This window comes from Odontesthes bonariensis, chromosome 10, assembly GCF_027942865.1.
Source record: "Odontesthes bonariensis isolate fOdoBon6 chromosome 10, fOdoBon6.hap1, whole genome shotgun sequence".
NCBI lineage: Eukaryota > Metazoa > Chordata > Actinopteri > Atheriniformes > Atherinopsidae > Odontesthes > Odontesthes bonariensis.
The window spans coordinates 16,855,301-16,877,726 of record NC_134515.1 but is presented as its reverse complement, the minus strand read 5'-3'; the positions used below and the strand labels follow the sequence as shown (position 1 = coordinate 16,877,726).

At 41.0% G+C, this 22,426-nt stretch overlaps 1 protein-coding gene across 7 annotated transcripts in view; it reads left to right on the top strand.

Moving 5' to 3' along the window:
• Positions 1 to 22,426, top strand: part of casz1 (castor zinc finger 1) — a 166,671-nt gene that overhangs the window by 126,147 nt on the left and 18,098 nt on the right. For 5 of the 7 annotated variants that reach the window (XM_075476512.1, XM_075476510.1, XM_075476508.1 and 2 more), the window contains 4 exons: positions 8,689 to 9,243; positions 14,531 to 15,431; positions 17,295 to 17,360; positions 19,861 to 19,957. In XM_075476512.1, coding sequence (XP_075332627.1) covers positions 8,733 to 9,243; positions 14,531 to 15,431; positions 17,295 to 17,360; positions 19,861 to 19,957 — 1,575 coding nt within the window. In that variant the 5' untranslated portion in view covers positions 8,689 to 8,732. The remainder of the gene's footprint in view (positions 1 to 8,688; positions 9,244 to 14,530; positions 15,432 to 17,294; positions 17,361 to 19,860; positions 19,958 to 22,426) is intronic. The other 2 variants (XM_075476509.1, XM_075476515.1) reach the window with 1 other exon arrangement.

Sequence of the window (22,426 nt, the reverse complement as noted above, 5' to 3'; positions counted from 1 at the left end):
CACTCACTGACACGAGTGTGATTAAAAGCGATATTTCTGACACATTAGGATGCGCACAGGAAGTAACCTCCTCTAAAGCGTTCATTATTAGATGCATGACAGACCTGAATATTTATAAAATAGGTTTTAATAATTAATAGCAGCAATCTGCTCCCGTAATTCATCAGATTTGCACTTCAACAGAGTATCCGTTTTCACTTTAAAATAATAATAAGAGGAATATTAATGTTGCAGAAATGTAAAACGGGCAGCTGGTTACAGCGCAAATAGGCAACCCTTCAATGCTCACTTCTAAGATTTTCCTTTAACCTGGCACTTTTCAAATAAAATTACATTTCAAGCCTTCAACACTGCGTCATTTGAAAAGTTTCAGTTGTTTTGTGAGACTGTTTATTGAGAGGCTTCTCACAAATGTGGCAAGTCACGAAGATAAAGATGCAGGAAACAAAGTGGGTTTGGTGTAGAATGCAAAAGTAGTGACTGTGGTTTTATCAAAAGCAAATTTATTTGTTTGAGTCAACTTAGCAGCGCTTCCTTTTGTATACTGAGACCCAAAATAGACAGCATTCTTTTTTTTTCCTGTAAAGCAGCTTTGCTTGTTTCATCATTTCAGTCATTTTTCACCACCCCTTCCCCCCTTTATTGCACATGTTGTTTTATCACACCTTCAAATTCAGTCACAGCACATCTTTGCTTCGACTAAACTCCCAGAAACATGAATGTTCCTGTTTTACTGCCACATTTACTTCTGCCCTTAGTTCATGTTAAACTTTTATTCTGGTGCTGTCACTGACACAGCTGTGTTTATTACCCTCGCTGTGGATCAGCTTCTCATGAGTGTGTGGAAATGTCAGTGTGGAAATGTCTCAGAGAAATAGACGTGACCTGCAACCACTAGACAGAGACGAGCAGAAGGAGAGCTTAGAGCACAATGCCCTGCTGTCTACAACCCTGCAAACAAGTGCACAACATCCAAACACCAACACATCTGATGTTAGTTTAAGCCACTTAACATACAGTATATGTTTACAGTGAATTGAGCGCCTACCCACATTTCGCCAACCACACAGACATGTAGAAGACACTTCAAAATGTCATGCGTGATCTCAAACCCTGTTGTCACTTCCATCCAGCTTATCTGAAAAGTAGTACATACAAAACCAAATTTCTGGTGCCACAGTGTCTAAAAAAATTAAATCCCATGAGTAGGAAGACTTATTTGTATCACTAAAAGAGTGTTTTCTTTTTTTTAATCAAATTTTATTTGTGCTTCATGAGAGAAAGACTTTGTACAGTCTGAGTATACAGTAAAAAGTAATAAAAAGTGTGCTTTCTTCGAGCCATGGATCATTTTTGGACACGTGCAGAAGCTACTCAGGATGACATTTTAACAGGCATCTTTGATTCATTCTACTACATGTAAAGTCCAAAAGAGGAAAGTCTGTCAGGCAGAGCAAATTTTTTAATGGTAGCCAGGGATCGATGCTGTCAGCACAGGCATCCTGTCTGGAAATACATGCTTTTTTTGGGGTTAAAGTCACCTCCTTTCTTTTCAAGGAGAGAGAAAGAAGAAAAAGAGGGAAACGGAGTGGGTGGGGGGCATGAAAGGAGGTCAGCGGGATCTGATGCAAACATGCCAAACTAGGCTGAATTTAGGGAAATTGCTTGAAAAACATTGACTCACAGTCTCATTCACAAGGCCCTCGTGTCTGAAAAACAATTTTAAAACGTAACCTTGGAAATCAATTAAGAAGTCCCCAGGAGCCGAGGAAAAAAGAAGGGTATGGTCCACCCTTCTTTTTCCTTTCCCCCCCTCCCTGCTTGTCTCTTCCTTCCCTCCACTTAAGAGGGACTTGGATTTGCCCATCAGAACACTGCCTTGTGTGAGGAGGCTTTGTCAGCAGGGGCTTTATTTAATTTTTTTTAACGGCAGACGGCCCTATATGCTGTCAAAATGTCTTAAGAGTCTTATTAAAGAAATGCCACAGCTCATTTCCTTGTAATGCAATTCATATGCTGGTGAAAGGGGGCATGTCTAAAGATCTAAACAGCTTTGCTTTTTAGGCTTCACATTAGAGGTTATCTGTGAGGGCTTGTCATTGATTGACATTATCTGGCCTGACAGGGCCTCATATCAAGGTTAACCTCATGGACAAAAGTGCCACCCGCATGGACACGCAAATACGCTCTCTCACCCTCACTCAAAATAAGGCACGCTCTCCTCAACGTCCTGTTGAGAGAGATCCTATGTACATGTGCCGGCTTCATCTGTGTTTAAGCCAGGTGGAGATTTCCAGACTTAATTGATAACTAATGGAGCAGCGTGTACTGAGTTTGCCCTGGAGGATTGAAACTGTGAGTGTGTGTGCGTGTGTGTGCGTGTGTGTGCGTGTGTGTCCTGCGGAGAGATAGACAGCAGAGGTGATGGTAGAAAAGTGCAGATGACTTACTCAGCAGTCTAAACTCTGGATTCTAGTAGATTGAATATGGCCCAAAAATAATAACACGCAATGACACACACCAGTCTTCCTGACCTCGAAGGCAAGCAGACCGTTTTTTTTTTACTCCACAAAAAAAAGTATTAAACTGACTATATGAACAGCATACACACTCTCACATACACACACCTCCCCTACTCTTGCCCAACCAGCCACTAAGGCAAAGAGAGATCCCCGTGACCAAAATACAACTGAAGCAGTTAATCTGTACAGATATTAGCTCAAGGGCCCTTGAGAGGTGCACCACTGAGCCCCTTCTCCACTGTACTGTACACTGCCTTGCTTGCTCCTGCACCAAGCACAGCAACCATGGGGGAGGAACACAGGGGTCGTCTGCTCATTTACCATGCTGGTTGGCTTATCAAATTGCACTCCTGGTGTCATGAAACTGAACATGAGTCTCAAAACAAAGCCACAAGAATAAATTTCCCTTGTTTCAGCCTGTGGAGGCATGGGACTGTGTGCGTTTGTGTATTTTTAAAGCAAAGTTCTCCCCTTCTGCTACACACTTACAAATTAAGCTATCATCTGGTGCCAGCTGCGAGTCCAGATTTGATGTACAATTTTAACGAGTTAGCCGTGTGTCCCATGAATTACCCTAAGCAGCAAACTGAATAAAAGTTAGCTGTTTTGGTACGATGCTGTCAGAATGGTTCTTGTCACTCATGTCAGATTGTTTTTTTCTCCCCCAGACCATTTTAGATTGCCTGTCCTCTGCTCTGGAAAATACCATAATTACCCTGTTTGTGATGAAGCCAGAGGGCGTATTTGTCCTTAGATCTCAACTTTCCTGCCTGATTGCCCTCAAGTTCAGTGTCTTTCCTCCTCCATCTGTGCTAGAAATATACATTGTTTTCTTCAGCCATTGTCCTGTGCAGTCAGTGAGTGTGTTACAAGGGCTGTTTGTGTCTGTCTTTGTCCTGCAGTGTCTTGTTTGTTTTTTTGCGGCGGTGTGACGGGAGCGTGGCACTTGGCTAAGGGCTTGTGTTTGATAATAGCCCGTGGACCAAGCTGAAGTGAAATAGTCCAAAACAGGTTCTTCAAGGTCAGTAGCCCCAGAAAGACTGCAGACAATGTGCAAGGTCACATTCTAGACTAAAAGTAATAAGTGCTTTATTGATAGAAAAAAAAAAAAAAGAAGAGGAAGAAGAAGAAGAAGAAGAAGAAAAACAAGCAGGCAGATGTGCAACCAACTTATCAATAATAGATATGTGCAAAAAAGGGAAAAGGGGAGGGTACAGTATAGGGCAAGAGGGACTGTATGTCCATATATCTGTATACTGTATGTATGTTTTTTTTTCTGTGTGCGTACAGTAGCTTCACAGGGAAGCATTGATCTTTTGCTGAAACCTAAAAAAAAAAAATCAAATAGAAATCCAGTGGTTAAAAAATAGATAAATGTGACAGATTGGTGCTGGTGGCAGTTTCCAGGGTGCACTCTCTTCATGCCTGAATCATTTCCTAACAATGCTACAGTTTGTCTGATCTGTAAACTACAGTGTGAATGTACTGTTTCAAAATAGATTTCAAGCAACTCACTTCTCCTGTTTTGACAGTAATACACATATCATATAATCTCATCTCTGGCATATGTTTTATGACAGAGACAACCAGAGGTTCCTTTTTTTTTCTCCATTCAGTCGCTTTATGAACAATGTGCCTTTTGTACTCTACCTACCTTCCCACTATCTTTTTATGAAAATAAGCAGAAGGTATTGGACTGTCGTCATCTTTTATGTACCTTTATCTTTCTTTCTCTCATGTTCTCTTTATTCACTTTTTTTCTCTCCCCTACCTGGCGAACCTGCCAAATGAGTAGAGCTCCAAAGTGGATCAGTTAGTAACAGTTTTAGATTTGAGATGGGGAAAGCTAATTCCCAGTCCCAGCCAAACCTGTTTACTCAGGAAGACTCTGAGGCACAAGAGGTCTGGGAGATTCCCATATGCTCTGCCACCCCTTTTTGTCAGTGATCACCTGCGGTAACCGTCTTGCTCCTCGGTAGTGTACACCCGACTCAACAGTCCCTTTTATAATTCCCTTCTCTGCTTAGACTTCTCAGCTGTACCCACCCCAAACCCCCATCTATCAACTAGTTGGCAATGGCATTGTTTTTAATCATCAGAACCTCAAAATTATTATTATCGCTTCTGATGCGGCAATTAAAACTTCAGGTCAGAGGCACAACGAGCGGTGATCAGCAGCCGAGCTGAGAAGTTTTAATTAGACGATCAGAACCATTAATGCACAAAAAAAGGTGTGCGCTGGGAAATTAACGGGAACGTCTTAATCAGGGTTAGCGACTCCGAAGAGGAGTCAAGTGAACAGAGAGCAAAAAACAAATCATTTCCGCACCACTGGGACAAAACTCAATTAAATATGCATGCGGAAAAATGGAAATTTCTCAGCATCCGCTGCACCGACTGTTAGAAAACTGTGGCAAAATCTCATGGCGGGGTCGGCGACCTGCTTATTGTTATTCTTCTGTAATAAAAATGAGAGAGGGGCCAGATGCTGGGGTCTGGGTGCAGTGGCATAGTTGTCCATCAGTGGCTTTCTGCCTGAGTTCCTTGCGGCTGTTGCTTCTCTTCCATGCAGGGAAGAAGAGAGACAGAATGAGAGAGAAAGGAGAAACATTCCCCGCTTGAAAGCTGGAAATTTACAAAAATAAAAACACATTAATTTTCGAACATGTCTGTGTACGCTTGCCTGTGTGTCTCCGTGATTTTCCTGAAACACGCAGGCACGCACACTCTCACACAAACATCTCCCTTGAGAGCCAGAGACATGAAAGGTTCACTGAGCTACACACTGGGAGCCTTGTCGATTAATCTGCCAAAGGTTCATAAAGTTATAACTGGACTCCTTTTTTTTTTTCTTTTTTCAAAAGAGCTACTGCAACTCTCGGCTGCATATTGTAAAATAATCCTGAGCTGAACAGACATCTCCCAGACCTTGTTTGTATTAATTAACTTGAGATATTGCGGGGGGTTTGTCCCTGTGTCAGTCATGTTGGAACTCAGCAGGAATCTACAACAGGCTCTGTATCTGTGTTTGATTAGTTGAAGAGATAAGCTTCAGTTTAAACAGGTAATATCTACCTCTCTTATATACAGACCCCTCCTGTGTGCTTGCTCCATACAAACTGAAACACAGCAGGGAGCTGGTGTGTTTATGGGGCAGCGCTGTTCTCTGAATTGACAACAACGCAAAGTCGTTTCACTTTCTTTGTGACGTTACAACTTCCACAAGTTGATTGCACGAGCACTTTGTGCATGAGCTGCTTGGTATTGTACGTTAGACAGAAGTAAAGGCATGGCCGTGCCAGTCACGACCATTCTTTACTCCCACAACTGTCGAGGGCTAGATTACAGTCTGAGCACGTTCACACAAATAATGCACTTCCAACAGCGTTATTAGGAAATTGAAACCCCACTTGATTGGGCACGATATCATTCTGGCACACAAACAGACACTCTGCATCAAAAACCAAAAAGACCTGTGGGGCTTAGAGCTGTGGAATAGTTAGTTTGTCAGCGCGTAGGGCTGGATGACACGAGACGTGTCTTCCAGCCCTGAGTAGAAACAGGACCCAAAAGAACTTGTTCTCTTTGACTGAAGATGAAAAGGAACTTGACGTAGTGCAAATGTATTCAAAATAGTTTCTTGACTTTTTCCTCATGTTTTTGCCTTATACAGACACTATATGGCTCTTCTTTGGGGTCCTGCACTGTTTCCAGTAAAAATAATGTCACTGTTAACATAAGCAGTTGGAAAAATTAGTTTCAGCTGTTGTGTTCAAACTCAAACCTGCCTATTTTTTTCAACTCCCAGTGCTTACCGAGGTGTCTCGTCCTTGACAATTAGCACACCAGGCTAAAACAGAGTGTAAATAATGTCCGATGCGTGTGACAGTGTTGTTTTTCTTTCTGATATTCATTAATAAGGCAGAATGCTTACTGGACTCTCAGAAAGGTGGGGGGTTGGTCCCAGAGGGAAAAGTTGTTCTTTCATGTTGGTCCCTACGGATTGGATCTCATTGTAAGCTATCATGCACACAAATGACTTGAAGTAAACAGCTTAGTGTTACCATAGCAATCCTTATTGTAAGCAGTGGCAAAAAGCTGCAGTGGACAGAAACCCATAGCATACATAATAGTTCAGACTGCTCCCATAAACTGTTTAACCATAGCATGTTCCTCCCTCGAGGAAAAGACGCAACGTTTCATTTTTTTAAATCATGTTCTACCTTTAAAAAGATAACAATGAATACGTGGTATCTGATTATTCACTTTTAGGCCTCCGTCTAAAATCAGATGGAAGTGGTCCTCCACTCATGCACCTTATTGTTAACATAAAATCATATATAAATAGGCACTAATGAAAAGAATCCACAGTGTAGGGGTCATTTCCTACAGAAAGCTTGAGATTACAGTACAAAGGAAATCAGTGGTTAAATACTGAACACTGTAAACAGAAAAAAAGACCTCCACAGCAACACCCAAATGACCTCAATCTTCCATTGGAGAGTATTTCTGAAAAAAAATATTGAAAATTTATGTCTTCCAGTGCCTAATAGTTTTTCCAGCTGATACTTTTTTTTTCAAAATTGCTCTCTTCTAAAAGCTGACCCTTTTAACCCCCGCCTGCAATTGTCCAAGACTAAATTGTACAGTAATGTGCCTCTGATATACGGTCCCCTCAAAACTGCATAATTCCTGAAGTCATTGTTTCAGAGAGGAAGCCTGCAATGTAAATACAGTAACTGAGAAAGCATGTGTGGGTAGCACTGGGTTCATTGTCTGGCGACGGGGTGATCTGTAAACTCCTTCAAATTGCATATCCTCTAATGATTCCACAGCTTTACAAAAGAAAATGAAAACAGGATTTTATGTTGCCCCGATGTGATTTACATAATGCCGGCAATGGCTCACACATGATTGTGCTTGGCTTTATGGCTGAAGGGAAATGAAGAGGCTTGTTCTTATTGATATAGAGAGTGGATTGAGTCTTTAAGATAGGACTTTGTTACCTCTGATATCACACATTTTTCTACACTCGTTTTTCATTATCTTCACAAGAGTGTGGATCAAACAGGCGAAAATAAATAGTTTTGTTGTTATATGGGGAAAAAAAACAGTAGGCATGCTCTCTCTGGTCCTTGGTGATTCTTCTGCTTTTTTTTTGATATTGTACATACAACCACTGTCAACTTCTGCTTACTCTGAAAAGTGATAAATAAACTGTTAAAAAATGTCCTCAGAAGGTGACCTTTGGGGCTCTGGAAATAAAGTGAAAGGTAACACAGTAAAGTTTCTGCCCTAAAAAGGCAGCTCTGGACATGGAATGCCACAGGCAGCTGTTCCTGCCTCATCAGAAGACATGTTATAAAGATAGCTCCACTTGGGTTGAAATAATGCCACCCATTCCTGCCCCAAAGTACACTCTATCATGTGCTATTGTTCAGAGAGGCCCCACTGGGGGGAAAATGTTGAGACTTTTTATGATTTATCATATATTGTGAAGTAAAGATATATAGAATAGAGAAACTGCAAAATTTTTATGTACGTGGCATATTATTCACCTTGCAGCAGCCTCTGTAGTCATTTGTTGTAATGCCACCCAATAGCTAATATGAGATCCAAAATGTCCAAAAGCGCTCAGGGTTTTCTCTCCTCATCCTGACAGCTTAAATGCTGAGCAGCCCCCCCAGTCAGTGTCAGGACCATAGCCTCTTGAGGTGAAAGTGAAGATAACATTTCACAGTGTCTATATAGCGCTGTCATGTGAAGGATTATGTAGCCGTGTACTTGCCGCTTGTAGTACTGTAGGGGGTCTGATAGCTATCTGCCTGTGGTTTCAGCTGCTTGAACTCTTTTCCACCACTATGTTCAAAGCTGACCCAAGAACTGCGACCCTGGCAGATATGTACAGTATATCTGTGTCCTTCCATTTTTTTGTCGTTATCGTCAAGTGCTTTTGGTGGGTTTTAATAGCAGAAGCCACTGTTGTCTGTACCAGTTTATTTTTTCCATTGTGATGTTTGAAATCAGTTGTAGACGAGAAAATTCTGTTTCAAAGTTTTTGGTGATCCTGAAAGCACGCCTGGCTCTCATTAAAAACAAAAGAAAAGAAACTGCTTATGCATCTTTAGTCAATCTTGTATTTCTGTTTTTGTCTTGTTTTCTTCAGCTGAAAGGAGTTTATGCACTGAAACGACCTCAGGAAAACCCAAGATGGCCGCCAAAAGGAAAGGTGGCCTAAAACTCAATGCTATCTGTGCCAAGCTGAGCCGCCAAGTGGTGTTTGAAGGCAGCTCCCAAAATGCAGAAGGAGACCAGAGTGTAGCAGATAACAGTGAACGTGGCAGTTCTCACTACGATGACAATGAGACCAACTTCCCCGAGAGCCTAAGTCAGAGCCTCGAAGAGGACCAGAAGAGACGCGAGGCCATTGAGAAGTGGGTCAACGGCGAGTACGGTGACGAGCCACCAGCCCCTGATGATGAGCAGGAGCCTGAGCTGAAAGTCAGCAATGATGAAGATGGCCCTCCCGAGGGTGTGTACATGGTACAACCTAAAGGCTGCAGCGATGAGGAGGACAATGGAGAGGAGACTGAGGCCACTGTTGGGTCTCATGATGGCAGTTACCATGACGACAAAGAAGCTGACGACAAGCTTCCAAAAAACAACAGCTACATGCCACCAAGTGAGGCCCAGAGTCGCCAAGCACCTTTCTCCTCTCCAGGTATGTTTTGGCTGTCTCCTCTGACCAGGATCTTTCATAATCTGTGACTTATACTCAATTCTTTCTTTACATCTTAGACCAACACCACCTTCAAAGCACTCCACTTCATAGTATTAAGGGGTAAAGGCTTAAATAGAGGAGAGGTGACATTGCCACATCCACATAAGCTTAAGTGTGTCCATTATTGGAAATAGACACTCTAGAGTTACATTATGAATAGCCAGTGACATTATTACTCCAAAGTCAGATTCAACTGGCAGGCCAGAGGGGAAAATAGAGGGGAACTCGTGTGTGGTTAGCTGTATGAAGAAATTCATAAATGGAGAAGGCTCACAATGTTAGGCATTTAGGCGTTTATGCATTCTCCCAGCAGCTGAGGACCAAGAGCGCATGGCAGGGCCAGGCTAAGCTTCATATTACACCCAGGATTACATACTGAGTCTTTGATTTTTTCCCTAAGCTCACTAAACTTAGCCACTGCCTCAAGCTCCTCTGTTACACGGAGTCTTCAGTTTGTTATTTTTTTCCTGCAGTTGACGACTCAAAGAGATCAGTTGTCAAATAAAGTCAGAAATAGGGAAGTAATGTCGCAGTGCCACATCACACTTTTTTATTTAATTGCCCTGTATTTGTTTTTTTTGTTAACAGACATGAAAATATTTGAATACATTCCTAAATATGATGAGCTCTCAATGTAAATGACTCACAATAAGCCTTGTTTAATTGTGACATGATGTTCTCTCGGTATAACTTACTGATTATCAAATAGATAAAGCTGGCAGGGACAGTGTGTGTTAATGGCACAAATAATCTTTTAAGAAAGGGCTGTTTAGTGTTCTACACTCTGTGACCCTTGAAACGAGACACACGTGCGGCCTTGTGTAACAGAAGTTGAAACACTGTTGTAAAAAGTAGAAAAAGAAAGCATAGCTCTGTTATATGAATAGATAAAGTCTGTTTCACACAGAGGAGGGGAAGACAAGCATTTTGTAGGTGAGACCGGTTGTTGCGGTAGAGAAACAAGTTTTGTTTTGTGCTTGCTCACCTCAGTTTAACAGTTTTGTGAGGCTTTCATCTAGGTTTAGGTATGTACTTCAGAGTCATGTACACGTGCTCTTTTTTGTCATCAGTTCTTCTGGCTTTCACCAACTCTACTGCAGTATTTGGCCATACTCAGAACTGAAGGCAGGGGCTTCTCAGAAACTAAGCAGGTTTCATGTCAGAAGCAGATGAAAAAGTTCTTTGTGGTTTTAATTAGTCATTTTGTTTATTTCAGGTCCATAAAAAAGGCTGTCGGTAAATATGTGCGACTATCTTGTAGTTGGCCTGCACCTTTCCCTCTGCTGGCTCTCTCACTACTTTAAATCTCACAACAAAGCCAGTTTTTTAAAGACTGTGGGGAGAGCATACTGCATCAGTTGCAAATCTTATCTTCAGAGTTATTGTCTTTTTTTCTTTTTCTGAGTTGCTCTTTGTTGATTGCAACTAGGGCATCTATATTGCCATGTTTCTGCTCAGCTCACAATTAAAACATTTTTCCTCCTCTCTCTTTCTCTCTCTCTCTTCCTCGCTGCTGTCTTTCAAAGGCTGATGTGGAGTGCACATAATTATGCATATAAACATAGTGGCTTAATTATCTCTCACAACATCAGTGACAATGTAATTAACAAACATTGCAAGATCAATGAGAGAAACTGCGACCTTCAAAACATTTAACTCCTCACATTGAGGCATCGTGCAGATTTCCTATCAGTGCAAAACCCCAGAATACTTTTCCTAGATAATTTAGATGTCACATTAGAGCCCTCACAAGCCAGTCAATTGAAAAAAACAGTGAATAAAAACTATGAAAGCAATGACAGAGATGTTCATTGCGATGGATCAAACAGGCTTGACCATGACTTTCATTTGCAATTCTGGGTTCACCCTAAAAGGTTATTGTTCATTTCAAGCTATTTCAAAGCTCCCTCTATTTACTGCCTGTTAATTAACTAAGCAAACAGTGAGGAAGTTTGAAGCTCCACACTTTTTGTGTTACAAATTACATCAAACAAATGCACATGATGTCATTTATTCATAGCAACTCTTTATTAGCTTTGCACTGTCCATTTAAACACGACACACTCAAACTGATTCTGTGATATGAAAAACTCTGTTTGCATTGTTGTACCTTATGGCAGAATCACACTTTCAAAACTTTTATTGATGGAACCACTGCAGCTTATTAAAATAATGTTTTACATTAACAGTATGTGCACCTCTTTTCTGACACTCTTTAGAAGGTATTTAGACTCTAGATTGGTCCATATTTAGCCACAAGCTTGCATCTTTATCATCAGCAACACCTCTGCCTCTCGGTCCTGTAAGCAGTGTAGCCATGCCACACTGATGGCCATGTTTGGTCAGCAAATGGAGATATAATGCCCATCTGTTATCATATCTCGGATGGAAAATGTGGTCTAATTGCCTCAAATATAGACAAGGCACGTCTGCGTCGTGTGTCGGATTTTGCTTGCCTGAAGTGTCAAGATTAGGAACCACTTGTTTGCAGATTTTTGCCAGTGTCACCAGAGAGAGTGCAGATGGAAATGTCGGAAGTGTTATTAGGGAACAGGAATTGGTGAAGGTAGAAGAAAAAGAGTGGATTATCTATTTTTCTATTCATTCATCTATTCTTTTGAGGTGGGTGGTAACAGAAGTGGTGGAGGTCACACCGTACATCATTTCCCACCTGGTGTCACATGACATCATTAAGAGGCAGACAGATAGCGGTTGAGTAGAAAACTCATTTACATGGTGTTTTAGAAAGGTTATCTCCTGACGGTCCCAGTCATAATCCCTACAAGCCCAATCATTTGCCTTGCATTGATAGCGCGCCACATGACAAAGCTACCTTTTCAGGGAAGGGGATGATAATATCCCAAGCAAAAATGAAAAAAGAACCATGGCACAAACATGACAGAAACTACATAGCTTTTTGCAATAATTTGCCATTGACTCTAACATTACAATTCTAGATGTTAATTTGACACTTTTTTTCAAAGGAACAGCCAACATTATTGATATTTAATGTTTCTGTTTAAAAAAAAAATTTGAATCTAATTACTTTGCATGCTGCATATTTTCCCATTTGCTTTTTTAAGTGTAATTCTTCGGTCATCAAATATCTGAACCATACTGCTGTGGGCTGGCCTGCCCTAAATTGGGAGCCATATGATACACTGGGACTTGAAGAACTCTCATAAAAACAAGAAGCAATAAAAATTCAATCAAAGGCTGGATTTTTAACAAAATTCAACCAAATGTTTTTCTCGTTCAGATGTTTTTCTTATGATCTTCAATGTCACATACTATTCGCAATTAAATAAAAGCTTGAATATTGAATAGGCTTTTGCACCACGCAGTAAATACTTGTATATACACAGTGTCACTCTGTGGTTTTGGTACATATGAAAACACGTCAGATTTGCCAAAACGATCTGCTGCAAACATGTAGGTATTTCCTCTCAAATAGGTGATCTGTTTCTCTTAAATTTTTCATGCCTCTTCGATCCACCAGATACTCTTTCATACTGATACACAGAGCAGAGGAACAACCCCAACATGGTGAATGGAAATTTGGGGATTATTTTACATGCTGCACAGGAGATGTGAAGAGCAGGGCCTGGAGACTGATTTAGCAATAACTGAGAAATATGATACAAGAGCAGAAATATTTGTGTATTAATTACCTCAGATGGTAGGTGGTATCACCTCCTGCCAGCTCATGTGTGCTCTAGTGATGAAAACAGCGATAAAACAAATTTTTAAAAAAGATTTTGGACCTTGTCCCCGTGACTGTGCCATGTCTGAGTTAAGAGGGCCAATGAGGTTACATGGTCCTGTTAAAATGATCGCCTGGTTCATTACTAGCATATCTGTGTTCTGGGTCCTGCCTAATATGCAAAGTGACACAACAGGAGACATTTGGAAATGGGTTAGATCTGCAAACACAACTGTTTGGAGAAAGGCTGCCTCACCGGTCCCAATTATCTCTTTCCCTTTTTTCTTTCTGTCTCAATCACTTTTTCACTGCACCATTTCCCCTTTATTCAAGCTTTTCTTCTTTACACAAAGCTCGCTCCCTTCACTACTCTTAGGGCAAATGCTCCTTTCCTTTCCTCCACTCTCTGACCACTTGTGCTAACCTGTATCAAACTTAATGGGGCAGAATTAATCTTCACGTAATGCAATTAAACTACACATCGACTGTGTTTCGCCTGTGTCCTTGGGGAAGTTGTCTAATTAAATGAGCTCTTAAAATAAAAGTGATGTTTCAGTTTATAAATATGGAAAAAGAAGGAAAAAGTTAATCTTTTCACTTTTGAAGGTGATCATGTTATCTTAAAATGAATGAGGACAAGCTTCAGCATTATAAAATATGCCTACCCTGCTGTAATTTCTCTGCATATTGCACTTAGAATTCTGACAGGTAATAACATTAAACATCAGTCATTTGTTCTTTATATTTTGTTTAGAAGAATATCTCTTAATAGGGTTGATAAAGTTTCAAGCTTTTGCATGAATGGATTTTTTTTAAACAAGAACCTCAAACTGAAAGTTCTCATCAATATTACTGTCAACAATTTAACGGATAAAGAAAACAAACAAAAAAGTTTGTTTATCCAATGTAGTCTTTAGTACAGTCACCTGCAAAATTCTGCAGGACTCACTTACAATGCAACCAAAACAGGAAGAGCCTCAGACTGCTTGTTTGTAGACACATAAATACCCAGACATTTACAGATGTTGTAGCTTGCAGTGCAAAAGCACTTTTCCTGTTGTCAAATTTGCTATTGTTCCAACATTATGAGGATAAAGGCTCCATGTTATTTCTAAACAATCATTGTTCTAAAAGATGGGCACTTTAGTAGGCTGTTTAGTTAGTTGTATTACATCACCATAATGTAGCCATACGTTTGCAAAAATGTTGGTTCACTGATTAGTCTTACCAAATATATATTATAACTTTATGTAACATAAAGTTACTTTGCATAGTTGATGCCAAAAAGTAACTACTTCATTATGATTGCAAAATAATAACTATTACTCATAGTAAAGAAAAAATCAACACACATACAGCATGCAGTTTACATTGTGAAAGCATTACCGTAATCCCTTCCAGCTCTAATCATCCAAAGGTTTACTCAACATAAACTTTCAGCTTTACTTTTAGCAACTTTTAAAGAAAAAAAGGATTTTGCAGAACTATACATGACGGGGCGTTTCTCTCTTTTCTTTTGTCTAGGAGAAGCATCTGCTCTGCGAGACTATGCAGCCAACACCATGAATGAATTTCTGGGAATGTTCGGTTATGATGACCAGCAGGTAAGGGATGAGCTGACCAAGAAGATCAGCTTCGAGAAGCTCAAAGCTGCTACCTCAGATCCCTCGTCCCTCAGCAGCGAGGAGGCCTCACGGCGTGCCCGCTTCTCAAAATACGAAGAGTACATTCGAAAGCTAAAAGCGGGTGAGACCCTACCTTGGCCCATGCATACTTCCCCACCCAAACCGGATGACCTCAACTCAAAACTGACCCAAGACAAGAGTGCTACAATACTCCAGACCTCCGGGGGCTTACCAGGGGCTGAGACGCAGATCTACCCCTCCAGCCTGGACCACAAACAGCCAGTGGCGCCTCAGCTAGGAAATTCTCAACCACCCAATCCTTCCCACATGCAGAACATGGCCTCCCGAGCCTCCAAGTATGACTTCTTCATTCAGAAGCTGAAGATGGGGGAGAGTTTACAGCAGCAGAATGGTAATGCTTACAAGCGACCCTCTAAGTACGACCTGGAGAACGTCAAGTTTCTGCACCTCTTCAAGCCCGGTGAGGGCAACCCTGACATGGGTGGTGCCATCGCCTTTAAGACTGGCAAAGTGGGCCGCCCTTCTAAGTATGACATCAGAACAATTCAGAAGCTAATGCCAGGAACCCCCGAAGCATCACTGATGCCCAATGTCCTCGCTACAGCGCCAGGGAACCCTGGAGCTCCTGGTGCTGCCACCGTGGGGGCGGCTGGGGCTAGTATTGCGCCAGGACTCACAATGGACCAGACAGGGCACTTAAGTTTCAATGCTGCTGACTACATAAAATCCAGCTTTTCCAAGACCGACTCCATCACCACAGGCACCGTGTCCTCCGTTAAGTAAGTGTGCTCAAACAAGCCCTCGACCAAAACGACACAAAACTTAATTTGCTTCAATTCTGCAAAATAAATTAACTGAGCTGTTTTTTTACAAGATTGAATTCTGCAAATTTTTTAAGTTACTTAATTTATCTTTATATCAACACCACATTTGCTAGATGTATCAAACTTGGCATTTAGATTGAAGATGGAGTTATGGAAGTGAAAATATTCACATTATGTTCAGTGTGGCTATCAGTGTGGCTATATCTGCCCCATTCCAAGTGCTCCTTGACTCCAAGTCTCTCAATATAGTATAACTAAGATCTGTTTTTACTGTCATCCAGATAACAAACAGACGAAAAAAGCTGCATCAAGCCCTCTTCACAGAGGAAATGTAGAACTATCTTTTATAACTTTGCACCAAAGACATAAATACATGTTGGGGTTCGTATCTCTTTAACAAAATCAAATTAGTCGATATTGAAATACAATTTTGAACTTCACTGGTGGATTGAAAAGATTCCAAACTAATATTTATGTCCTCTTCACACTAATAGTCTCTCAGTGGAACCCCTTGGACCTAATGTGAAGCTCACATACACTTAACTGCTTCTGTGAGTCAGTTAGGCTAGCGCAAAGGTAATTGCTACCTTCATAGATGCCAACAAGAATGTAGTGTGAAATAGCGCATAGCGCCCAATAGATCCACGACATGATGAGTTGCGAAGGCGCATGAAGTGTTTACTTACTGTAGCACTCTGTGGAGACTGATTTAGCACAGTCATCGCAAAGTGACTGACTTCTTTCGTTTGGCTGGGGTGTAACAATTCTCCCTTTAATTACTTTGGAGCCATGACTAACCTCCCGGCGAGTCGCAAGGCCCGATTCAACACCGCCTGACGAGTGCACTTTAAAGGAAGCAAACGAGGGGTTTGGGGAGCTAACCTACAGCTGTGTGCATTACCAGTAGGAAAGAGCTCCCAGAGTGTGTTTGATTGGTTTTGACCTTGTCTCTAGTTAGTAAAGACCTATCAAAGACACTGTTTAAGAGCCCTCAGGCACCTTTCCCTGAGGCTTTGGCCTTTGTCAGGTTGGGGCTCTGCAAAGCTATAGTCTTGGATAACTGACCTAGTCTAATACTTATACACAGGGAGGACATGGGGTACTTGGGAGAGTGTGTAGCAGTGCATCCTCCCCTCTGGGCCAGATTAACCTCAGGTCATCCCCTGTGTGGAGCTGCTCACATGGCGTTAAATGCCACTTGCTGAGAGGGAGCAAGCAGAACCAGTTCTGTAGTGTTATTCCGTAGGCAGCACTGCTGCCAGCCTCTACGAGATCATCATACAGGTGACAGAAAGCAAACACCCTTCCTTAGCTTGCCTTTGTAATGGGATAAATTCATCTTCATTTCCTCCCTTCAAATTAATTAGTTTGAATTTAAACTTGCCCTAAGTCTATCAGCTTGATCCATGTGCAGCTAGAGTTGTCTTACATCTTTGTTTGAACTGGTTCCGTGCCGACTTTGAACATTAAAGACAAACCATTCAGGGGTTTTCAGGAAAGACCTGTTCAGAGCTTTTTCGCCCTATCATCCAGTTTTGCATATGAGCACCCACCAATATACCTCATAAAAGATTAATGTCATTTTCCTCCTGCAATTTGCCTTTCATTGGTTGGGAGACAATGCACCAGTGTTTGCACCTTCCATCCTTAATTCATACTGCACATTAAAACACTGTCATGCCAAAGGAACATGTATATTGATAGTTCAAAGTTTGGGAGTGGCCGGTAAGTAAATATTGTGACAGTTTGTCCTTATTAACACCAGGCAGCTCTACCTCAGCATTAATCCTGTCTGTTTTGTGTTTGTTGTTTCGTTAGGAATGGTCTGCCACCAGATAAACCTGCCAGCGATGACATCAACCTGTACCAGAAATATATTGCCAGGTATGCAAATCACATCTTCTGCACCAATAGACATATATTCAAAACATTTATTTATATAATTTTTTATCCACATGTTATTGAACGATGTAACTACATTGTAGACTAATATCAGAATGTTCTGTGGGCAGTAAATTAATTAAGAAGACTACAATTTATTTGTTGAGAGGAAGTGGAAGGATGAAGGTTAATGAAAGATAAATGGTTTGCTGATAGTTCACTTTAACTGGACGAATAAACACTCACATAGTGTATAACCCTAAAATGTGCAATTGCTAACCATGGCTGACTCAGAGATGACATGAGATCAGGCCAGGTTTCTCTTGAGTTCTGCCATCCAAACACATGACAGACCGGCTGATGTAAAAAGTCATTCACAGCCACAGAGACAAAAGCATCAGAGGAGGGAAGGTATCTTGTGTTTCAGTGGACACAGAACAATGTACCCCATTCTCGATTCATCTTGAGCCGACACTAGAAAGGTGATTATCACTTGTTTGTTTATTCTGTTTAAAAAGAAAGAAAAACAGCATTTGAAAAGCCAAAGTGGCTGTGGCGTTAATGATTACTTCTCCAAGCCATAACATGAAGGGCACAAATCAAAGCCTTGGCACAGACAGAAACACACATGCACACACATCCTCCTCTACACACACATTCACACACACACACAGACACACACACAAACCCCTTCCTTGGACTGATTACATTTTGCAAGAAGATTTAATTAAGGAATTTTTAATGAGGCTTCTGCTGGCACTGCCAAGAACTGTTTTGATATTTGCGCTGCATAATGCATAAAATTTGTCTAAACATCTCGGCAGTTGATGCACGGGGAGGTTGCAGATAAGCCCAGATACAGTTTCAATTTCCGTGTTGGGGCTGAAAAAAAAAAAAAGCAAAGAAGAGGAGGGAGGGGAAAAATGGAAAAGGAGGCTCATAAAAAGGGCAAATGTAGACAGAGGCGGGGGGAAGGGTCTTTTTTGAGCCTGGGCTAATGAGTTCACAATAAGACTGAAATCAAGCTTTCTAAATATGTTTTTATCCGGTCATCACAAAAAGAGAAAAAAAGTCATTTTGTCACCACACAAGAGTTTGGTGTTTTAAAGAGGTTCCCCAGTAGTGTTTAGTCACAGTTTTCCCTCTTTAAAAGCTTCCATGCACCCACCATTGCCTCAGCACTTTGATCTGTGTATCTCTATTGTAACTGGAGATGCGCTGCAATCTCTGTATCGTGGCAATATTAATATTTAATCTGCTGCTGAATAGCAGAGGCCCATTAGGCCCCCTGACGCGGCAAGTGGGAATTGTCCAGAGGCAAAGTGATACAGCTGGGCTATGAGCAGAGGGGTGGGCCATCGTCTCAGGGGGATCGGTAGAGGGGCTTTGTGTGTGCTGATCATTTGTGAATGTGCATGTGAATATACATGAAAAAAATAGTGTAGAAAACATTCATTGTTGGGGCTTTACCATAGTTTGTTGTGTGTTTCCGATTTCTCTAAGAGAGCCGTCAGACTTTCCCAACGCTCCCTCTACATCCATCCCTTTTTGTCAGACTTACAAAGACACACTCACAGAGCCAACTTAAAAACAGTGGTGGATATGCCATTCAATTAACTGAATGAACTCAGGAAAATGATCCGTAAATGCAGCTCTGGGATAATCCTAACAAGGAAAAACAGAGAGAGAGATGGAAAAAAATATTACTTAGCCCCCTTTTCACCCTCTCCTCTGCACTATAGCAGATGGAGTCCTTGGCAGCAGCAGTGCAAATGTTTATTTGTGTGTTTTCACTGGTAATTGGAGGATTTTAACAGTCATCATCGCCAGGCTTATAATCACCACCATAAAAGTGGTTGTACTGAAGCAAGTAGCTGCCTTTTTTTTTTTTACTTTAGCCAGACTAAAATCTAATTTCTAGGCTCCAGTTGAGAAAATGAAAAATATTTGATACCCAAACCCTTACCGCAGAGTAAAACTGTAGTTAGGCTGAGAGATCTGTGCATTGATTAGACAAGGACTTAACAGTGATGAGAAATAAAGAAGTCACGGGGCTCTTAATGATTTAGTGGCTGTGTGTGTAAATGTGAAGAGAGGGTATTTTAGCGTAATAAGTGTCTCTTACGGCTCCTTTGGAAATAAATGAAGATAATTTGGTTGAAATTGGTGTGACAGACGGGTAAATTGTTCCAAGAGTGTGGAAAGAAGCAGTTAGCTTGAAGGTGTGAGCTGTGTTACATTGAAGGTGAGATGAGCACAATGCCTTTAAGAAATCCTCCCCCTGTTTCACTTTGTGTTTTAGGTATTTTAGATCATTTCTTCTCTAGTCTTTCTTGAATCGCTCTTGATGTTTTTTTGAATACCCTCTTTTTGAGTTGCCTCTGTAATAAGCTCTGACGAGTTGCCAGGTTTTAAACCAGAAGTTGGTGGAGTTTTATTCAATGCTCTGTATGGTTGTTAAAATGTGTAGTCTTTGAAATTTGTCCTGTAACTTGGTTTTCAGGTTCTCTGGAAGTCAACACTGTGGGCACGTGCACTGTGCGTACCAGTACAGAGAGCATTATCACTGCATGGACCCTGATTGTAACTACCAGGTCAGCGTGAGTACTTCCTCACTTTTTCTGAGCATAACCCAAATACACATTTAAACTCTATCAAGTGTGCCAGAAGATTTCAAAGGCATTCCTCGCCGGTTAAAACCTGTTAGAGAGTAATTAAAGGGCACTGTTTAATATATGAATTCTGGGGGATTAAAAACTAAAGTTTTATTTTAGGACACAGTCAAGGGGGTGTGGTGCTCCTGGGATAGGAAAATTAAATAATGGGTTATCCTTTTATCAGTGCTCACACCCAGTCAAGTTTACGCAGATGAGAAGTTTTATTTTCCTTAGGTGTGTTGAATAAGCTACAAGTATTTACAAGTGTTCAGTTTTCAGGCACCCGCAGACACAGCTGGTCTTTGACAGTTTGCCTTTTTTTTTTTGATCTAACAAAGGTTTGTTGTGAAAAAGGCTGAGATGTGATTATTATATTTTTTTCAACCTATTTATTTTCTTTTTTCTTTTTTAAAAGACAGTGCCTGCTTTTTAATCGACTCTTGTTATTAATCTTGCCCCGGTCCCACGAGACATCGTGTCAGGTACAGGAAGTAGAAAAAAAACACAGAGCAGATCATAATACAAGCCCTGTGTTTGCTGAAGCATATGGCCTCAGTGAGTTAGACAAACATGGGAATATTTGTCAAAGATGTTAAAAGAAAAAAAGAAAAAAAAAAACACACGCAGCTAAAGCGGTGACTTCTCTTCCCTTTCTTAACAATTTCCTGAATTAAGCCACCTTCGGCTGTAATCTTGTGTCTGCTCCCGATCAAGTGAGATTATCTCCTGATAAATATTGTTTATGTCGTGAGAAGCATCACAGATCTAAGCTTTAATTTTCTGCTTCATTCCCACTTCAGTGTGATGAGACACATTCTTTGAGGAGCACAAAGGAAAATCATTCCATGTCATTATTTAGAGAGTTAGTTCAGGTTATCATGCCAATTTTCACGGTCAGGTCCACATTTCTTTGTTGCTTTTATGTTGCGTGGAAACACTGAAAAGCTTTGGAAGCCAGCTCTCGAGATATCAATACACTGAAAAAAACAGGCAGGGTGTGATGAGCAGTGCTTTTCAGAGCGATAACTCATGAAATGTTACATGACACACACTCCTGGAATATTATCCCACTGCCAGCCTGCGAGTGATTGGCTGAGTCCTAACATTCTCCTTTCATGGACTTGTACATGAGGGAGAGTGTGCATCTTGCCACACTAGTGGGAATCCTAAAATAAATGTAGCAAGTGGCTCCCAACCTTCATCACCACTCAACTGAAAATGAGATCTTTTTCCCAGTCAGCTCTCTCCATAGCCTATTTTGGACAGCTTGATGGATCGAATGTACCATGACCGCAGTTCATCTTGTCTTCCGGTCATCATCCACCATTACATACCAGAAAGCTCTAAGTGGAGAACTAAGATCTGGATTTTTCAAAAATGAATTAGAGTAAAAAAAAAAAAAAAAGTCAAGAAGTGATGAAGCATTTATCAGTCAGATTAAAAAATCTTAATGAAGTGTGTGCTCCTACAGGAGGCAGACGTCTCAGAAATATATGGTGGGAAACAGTCCAAGAGCGAGGGAATGCACAGCTGTGTAAGATCTTAGCGTTTTACATGTGCGCAAATGGAACACATGACACAAAGCAATTACCCTACTTTGTACAGCAATTAGTTGCTTTTTAGAAAAGTTCTTTCTGATGTTTCTCCCTCAACTGCAGATAGATATGGATTGAAGACAGAACTGTCTCATTGATTTAAGCTTCTCCTGTTACAGTTTCTGTAACATCAGCTTAAACCCAATTACAGCAGATTTGGTTGCTGCAGGTCTCTGTGGAGCAACTTTTTTTCTGTTTCCTCTTCCTGACTCCTGGGTGTGGGAGGGATTTTTGTATTTATTTGTAATTTCTCCAGGCGGGTCTCTTAGCATATTCATCCATCATCACAACCGAAACCTGCCCCAATAGCAAGCGTTAATGTTTTAATTAAAAATGGAATCATATCTCAGCGAATTAAAAGGGAAAATGTTTTTTTGGTTGACTTGTTTGTTTGTTTGTTTCTGTTGTCTTCTGTTTTCCCCTGTGAACGTATGAGAAACCATCAGCATGGAACATGGAGTTTTTTGGGGTGGGGGGGTTTCCGGAGCCAAAAAACATGAGAACTGTGATCTTGCATGTCAATCGATTCATCTTAAGTTTTTAAAAAAAACTTCATTTTATAAGAAGTGGAAAAAATAACAAGGACAAAGTGGTGTTTGTGGAGCATATTTCATGTTCCATGTGGAGGCTTCTCCTGTGCTCAGAGTCCCAGAGCCTCGAGTGCTGCTTTTGGAAAGGACGCAACTTTAAGATATGCAGAGTAAATCAATAACCACCGAACGCGTCGTCTTTAAAGACATTCTGGCCCTCTCCATTGCAGTGTGTACATCCCTCCCCAACTGCCAACTGGCTCTTGCATGTTGCAGCTGCTGCTTCC